This window comes from Lupinus angustifolius, unplaced genomic scaffold (assembly GCF_001865875.1).
Source record: "Lupinus angustifolius cultivar Tanjil unplaced genomic scaffold, LupAngTanjil_v1.0 Scaffold_18_182, whole genome shotgun sequence".
NCBI lineage: Eukaryota > Viridiplantae > Streptophyta > Magnoliopsida > Fabales > Fabaceae > Lupinus > Lupinus angustifolius.
The window spans coordinates 1482-9159 of record NW_017719281.1 but is presented as its reverse complement, the minus strand read 5'-3'; the positions used below and the strand labels follow the sequence as shown (position 1 = coordinate 9159).

Below are 7678 nucleotides of genomic sequence, written 5' to 3'. Positions count from 1 at the left end.
TTGTCCACTGCAAACTACATCCAGGCCTCTCGGCTGACTTGGGAGATTTCCTTCACTATAATTGAATCAATGTATTTACATGCACATCATCCAATTACAACACTTAGAAAATTACAAGAAAACAAAGAAACCTATTCTATGGTTTGACTCCCTTCCTACCGACAAAGAAAACGTTTCTTTCGGCGTAGCCCCAACCAAGAATCTCTGTTCTTTCCTTTTCTAACAGTCTAAGCAATTATGAAGAAACACTCAATCTCTAAGGTGATAAGACACCACGAGATTCCCTTATTACAACAATTATACAACCATTACAAGAGTAAAATTAAGCTATTACAAAGCTCAAATATGACAAGAAGGCTTTACTCTAAAAACATACCTAATACAAGATCATGCAACATGCAATGTATTAGTATGAAAACAGAAGTTACAGAATCTAAAAAACTTCATAAAAAGCATCTAAAATATGCATGAAAATGGGAGGGAAAATATGAGAAATTACAACATGAAATGCACTCAATCCTAAAGCATAGAATCTCTCCTTTCTAAACTCACAAATGCACTTAACAAATAGATGCAACAATTATCACGTAAAATGCTCTAACTCTCTAATAAATGCAATTTTTAAATGTGTATTTTTAAATACAAAACCTCAAATACGTTATGCACTTAGTTCATACATGTTTAACACTTAGTTTATGTCTAGCATGCACATATACATGTATTTATGTAATGCATGAACATATTATGAATGACATATCTCAAAGATGAAATGATTTAAAAGATTTATGCATATGAGACATGTATTAGGTGCCCTAAGCCTTGACTCAACTTAAACTAGATTCTAGTCTAAGCCTAGTACCAATTAAAGACTTAAGCACGTTGATTTGTTGGTGATCTTCAAGCTCTTATTAGCACAAGTTGTTCTCATCAAAACCATGACATATAAAGAGAGCTTTCCAAAGTGTTTCTCTTGACATGCACACTTTCATCTTAGATGTTTTAAGTCCAACACAAAGGTTACCACCATCAAATGTTGCGGTTCAATACTCGGATGCAGTTCAGGAATAGGTTACTGAACTCATTCAGGAACAAATGGAACAACCAATGAATCCAGAACGAGGGGATTCAGATGCACAAGTGTCTTGTAGAATATCTACGAGATCACATCATGGACCAGATAGATTAAACTTAATGGTGCAAGATACAATAGCAAATGAGGATTATCATATTGATGATGACCCCAAATGTTATGAAGAGGTCATGCAAATCTCGGACAATGAGAAGTGGCAAGAAGCCACGGAATCTGAAATGGAATCCATGAAGACAAACAAAGTATGGACTTTAGTTGAGGCTTCAAAGGACATAAAACCAATTGTTTGTAAGTGGGTTTACAACAAAAATATTGGAGAAGATGGAAAGGTTGAGACTTATAAAGCTCGCCTTGTTGCTAAGGGATATTGTCAAAAAGGAGGAATAGATTATGACGAGACTTATTCTCCTGTGGCAATGATGAAATTGATTCGGATTCTACTTGCGGTAGAAGCATACCATGATTATAAAATATGACAGATGGATGTGAAAATAACTTTTCTTAATGGAGAGTTGAAAGAGGATGTGTATATGACACAACCCGAAGGATTCACACCTATGTCTGATCATAATAAAGTTTTTAATATACAACGATCCATTTATGGATTAAAGCAATCTTCTAGAAGTTGAAATATTCACTTTAACAACACAATCAAAATGTTTGGTTTTGTAAGATGTGAAGAAGAACCTTGTATTTTTAAAAAGGTTAGTGGGAGCATGATCATCTTCCTATTGCTATATGTTGATGACATATTACTCATAGGAAATGATATTCCGGCATTGCAATCTACAAAGACTTAGTTATCAAAACAGTACTCCATGATGGATCTGGGAGAAGCAACTTTTATTCTAGGAATAAAGATCTATAGAGATAGATCCAGAAGAATGCTTGGACTCTCCCAATCCTTGTACATTGATACCATCTTGAAGAGGTATAACATGGAAAAATCCAAAATAGGCTATTTACCTATAGGATATGGAGTTACTCTTAGTAGGCAGGATTATCCTAAGACTACTGAGGAAAGAAAACGCATGAATAAAGTACCATATGCTAGTATAGTGGGAGCTATCATGTACACCATGACTTGTACATGACCTATTATCGCATATGCACTGGGTGTAACTAGTAGATATTAAGAAGATCTAGGTGAGGAACATTGGAAAGTGGTTAAGACCATTCTTAAGTACTTAAGAAGAACTAAACACCAATTCCTTATATATGGAGAGTCTGAACTCAAGTTAAAGGGTTATACTGATGCAAGATTTTAATCAGATAAGGATGATGCCAAATCAGTTTCTAGTTATGTCTTGACCTTGAATGGAGGCGCAATAAGTTGGAAAAGTTCCAAATAAATGACAATAATTGATTCAACTACTGAAGCAAAGTATATAGCAGCAAGTGAAGTTGCTAAAGAAGCTGTTTGGATAAAAAAAACATCCTAACTGAACTCGTTGTAGTTCCTTAAATGGATGAACCAATTACATTATTGTGTGACAATAACGGAGCTATTGCTCAAGGACAGGAGCCTAGATTGCACCAAAAGAATAAGCATGTCCTGCGAAAATATCACCTAATTAGAGAAATCATTGGACGTAGTGATGTTAAGCTACAAAAGGTTGATGGCAAAGAGAATATTGTAGATCCATTCACAAAAGCACTTGGCAGAAAAGAGTTTGATAAGCACAAGTGGGAGATGGGAATGAAGTACATGACTGATTGGCTCTAGTACAAGTGGGAGATTGTTGGGATATAATGTATGCCCAAGAACCAATTTGTCATGTTTATAATAATAAAGTTATATGTATTATTATCTTAATATCATATTCATTGTTTGTCAAAATAATTAATATGAAAGACCCTTGATTAAAATTAGAGACTTATTATTATAATAGAAATTATAATATTGAGAAATAAATGTTTTATAATTTTAATCTAAATTGTTCTTGATCATAGGATTATTGAGCTCAGGACACTATTAATCCAGATAGATCAATATATGTGTAATAATCTTTATTAGATAAAGATTAATAGATCCCATTTATTAAAATACACATATAAATGGTGCATATAGAAATATGATCATTGAACTGACTCAAAGGAGAATTCCTAATGGTTAATATATTACCTTTGAATTGTCAATAGGATATTCTTGTGAAGAAATATATATTTTCCTTAGACTAGAGATTATCATAGTAATTAACAAGTTATTTATTATATTTTGATATCGGACACCTAATGCCTTATGATATTAGTTGAATGATTATTGGATAATAATTATTTTTTGTAGAATTAGTGATTAATCAAGAATGAAGAAATGAGTTTCTTAAGTCATTCACTACGAGTTAACTAATTAGAATTTGACAATTATACCATATTCTAGAGTTAACATAGAGTTGTAAAGATGGAAGGAAATATTATATTAATATGCTAATGGTTCTAAAGTAAAAGATATTAATTCATTTCTATATGGTCGTTAAGGAGTTGTGGTAGATGCAACCTTGATTTGTAAATTAATGAGTTAATTTACTACCGGTTTAGTAATGAACCTACGGGGTTACATACTAACGAGTGTTCTGATTTTTGTTCGACAAGAAAATATCTAAATTAAGTAGTTTAATTTTTATATTTACTTTTAAGTGGAATATTATTGTATTTTTTACTAGCACCAAAAATATAAATAATATTATTCAGTCATCTTTAATATAATTAAGTGAGTCTTTATTGTAATATTTCAAAGGTTTAAAACTGATAGTCAGTTTTGAAAACCATAAACCAAAATTTATGCTAAATTAATGGGTTGTTAATTGTCACTAAATGGAGTGAAGGAGGTTTTTGTTTTATATATTATAAGACAAATTTTTTGCTAAATAAACGAGTTATTAATTGGCAGTAAATGGACCGAAGGAGGTTTTGGTTTTATATAAACCAAAACTCACGTAACCTTCATGGTAGAAAGTAACATATGCAATATACAAAGAATCATATTGCTTTCTTTCAATCCTTTCATTTTGATTTTATTTGGGTTGAATTTTTGCTCCATAGAACAAGTGTTAATACAACAAGGATTGTTCTTAGTTTGAATACGCGTGTAGAACCTTCGTACTTTTGAAGGAGAACGTTTTCGAAAACCATTGCAGTCCCCTGAGGTAATTTTACAAACATTTTTTGTCTACTTATTATAGTGTGTACATATTTTAACACAAATAGATGAATTATTTTCTGATGTACATGTTATGAAACGCTTAATAAACTTTCAATAGTATTGTCAAACTATAAATACTGTTATTCTTAACCTCTCATTCATTCGACTCCCAAACAAGGGGAGACTTTCTAAAGTCATCCCCTTCCCTTCTCTTTCGTTCAATTTCCCTCCAAAAACATACTCCCAAACAAAACCTTAGAGTAATGAACAAATATTTCGGTTCTCAGGTTGTTACTCTATCTTCCTTGACTCAAAGATACATGAGTTTAAAATCACTAGCTATATACATATGTTTCCAAACTTTTCATAAATTACTTTTTTACCTTTATAAAACTGTAACTTCTCTAGCCTCCTCGCCCTCCTTTACACTTTCTATGTATCTCTTTCAATTCAAAACTAACAGTTCTCTTTCACATTTTATTTTGTTTGCATTTACTTAATATACCATACCTAGAACTAATAATGCATTTACTTAATATACCATACTTAGTATACTCATAACACATACATATTACAGTATTTATATAATATTTATTATAATTATTGGCCTAATTAGGTATAATGTGTAACACCTAGAACTAATTAAAAATGTAAAATGGCTAGAGTTGTTTCCTCTTCTCAGTTGTCTCTATCTTAACTCTCATAACCCAAAAGTCTTAGACATACAATATAGAATACTTCCCTTCCACAGTTTTCTCTAGAAGCAACACACAAAGACAACAACGAAACTCACGACATGAAGAAGACGAAGGCACACAGAAGCTACGGATGCTCGCGACACGAAGAAGATGAAGGCACAAAGAAGTTAAGATTTGCGAGTTTGAGTCTTTAAGAGTTAATGGAATGGTTTTCAAATTGCATATTTGAGTCTTAACTACCCCCTCTTCTTAACTTTGGAAACCACCCAGTTCAACCATCCAAGTTTTTTCCGGTTTTAAGCGGTTCAACCCAGTTGAACTGAAATCTCAACGGGCAAAACCATCCGGTCCAGTCCGGTCCAAACAACATGATTTTATCACTTTAGTTAATAATAAAATCTCAATTAATAATCACGTTTTTTGATTTAAAATTAGAGGTTACCACTTGTTAGAATTAAGAAGACAAACTCTTGAAGTTGTTGATGGGTCCCCGGGCTCTTCCCTCATTTGAAGTGAACATAAAAATATAAATATGGTTCACTTTTTCACTTCAATTACCTATAAATTTTATTGCACAAATCGAAGCAACTATTTATGACTGGTTTGGTTCAATTAATGATTTTCCTGTTTTTTAATATAAAAAAATCATGTATCAATTAAAAGTTTAAAATATATTATAAGACACATTGTTTATACATAAAAGGAAAATCACTACTATTATTATCACAAAATTGAAATTATAAATAAATGAGTAAAAAATTGAAATTCATAATTATTTGTTAATGTCATATATAATAATTATATAATTTAGGAAGAAAAAATGAATGACCACACACACACACATATATATATATATATATATATATATATATATACAATCCACAATTACTAACATATATATCTATTAGTAGCATATATAAATATAATTCTCGGTTACTAGCATACATAACAATTTTTTTTGGTACTACCAAGATATCCCTCACCTTTCTGGGTAAGGAACTAATCTCTTTTGTGGTTTGTGGCTATCCCTCCCAACAAGTGTTGTTTCCAGGAATTGAACCTCAACCATGGGATCCAACACGACCTCACACCACTAGACCAACGTCTTGTTTGTATACATACCAATTTATCAACATATAATAACATTACAATTCTCATTCAGTAACATATCTAACAATGGTATATATTAGTTTCAAACCAAATTCACAAAAGTTAGAATATATCTTCCAAATTATCTAGATATTGAGAAAATAGTACAAATATACAACAATTTAGTAAGTAGTAACATATATAGCACTAACATAATAACAACTTAGTAATATATAACACTACAATTCTCATATAAATTGATAAATTAAGCCATAAAATTGGTTGAATCATAAAATAAAATTCAATAAATTTTATGGCGACCGTGGAATGTATTTTGAAATTCCTATCGTATTAGATTTTGAATTTATCCATTTTTAAAATTCGTGATCGCAACAATGTCTATTGCATTTTATGAATAGATAAACATGATAAAAAATAATTAAAAATATATGTTTGTGTTATTTTTTCGAGCTATCAAAATAGAATAAGTTTTAGTTTTAAGTGTGTTTAGAAAAATATGATTGGTTGATCTAAGAATAATTAAAATTGGGAACAAAATCCTTTCGTTTGGTTGGTCTAGGAAAATGTTGGCAAGTTTTGTTCTTATCCAAATGATAAGAATGCATTAAGTCCCAAATTTGAAAATCCTTTCGGCACCACTACGAACCATTGCTGAATTATCCTGGACGGCTCTTAAGCCAAGCCTCTTACGGTCAGACGATCTCGCTCCATGGGCACAACATAATACTTCTCAGAACCACTGCGAACCATCACTGAATAATCCTGGATGACTCCTCTTGCCAAGCCTCTGACGGTCAAACGATCTCGCTGCGTGGGCATAATATCACACCCTCGGGCCTCGCCTTTAACAAAGCAATTCCATACTTTTATTACTTTCAAGAATTTCATATAGTTATTGACCTTTAAAACTTCTTGATGGCAAACATGCCATTAGGCTCTCGTATATATGAGAGTTATCATTCAGACGACTTAAAAAGATGTCATGTCTGTATGGAACCCTCTCGCTCAAGCGAGAGTTGTCTAGCTCAAGCGAGGACACATCCATTTTTGAGGCATTTGTGGCTTAAGCGAGAAAACAATCAGTTCTCTTGGTGCCTATTTTAGCTCAAGCGAGAGCTATCTCACCCCGAGCTAAAACACTCGTTTTCTCTTCACACTTCTCGCTCAAGTGAGAGCTGTCTCGCTCAAGCGAGAAGAGACTGAATATCATTTTAATTACTTTTCTCAAGGAAAATATTTCTCATTTATATCACATGTTTTTAAAACTTGAATTTAACAATTATCACATACTTATCATTCCCATAATAATCATTCAAACATTAAAATTCAAGAGTGAACATGGTATTTTCATATATAAACATAACATAAATCAGTATAAGAAATATTGTTATACTTAATCCAAAAAACAGGCAGTTGATTAAGTTCAAGCTTTCTTAATACCCAAGGCAACTCCATCTCACATCAATAACTCGACCTCTCCCGCCTATAGGTATTTTTAGACACGTTTCCTTTGAGGTGGATACCTGAATCGCAAGTATAGCTCGTAATAATCTATATTCTAGGTTATACGAGGACTCTTTCGCCATTTGGGGGGTTAATTTACCCACTAAAATATTGCCCGCCTCCACCCAAGATCCC

General features: G+C 32.1%; 1 protein-coding gene across 1 annotated transcript; it reads left to right on the top strand.

Moving 5' to 3' along the window:
* The first annotated feature begins 1092 nt into the window (after window positions 1-1092).
* LOC109338179 (uncharacterized mitochondrial protein AtMg00820-like) lies at window positions 1093-1566 on the top strand. Its single transcript, XM_019575339.1, has one exon. It carries the CDS (start codon window positions 1093-1095, stop codon window positions 1564-1566), a length of 474 nt encoding a protein of 157 aa, XP_019430884.1.
* Window positions 1567-7678: the final 6112 nt, after the last annotated feature.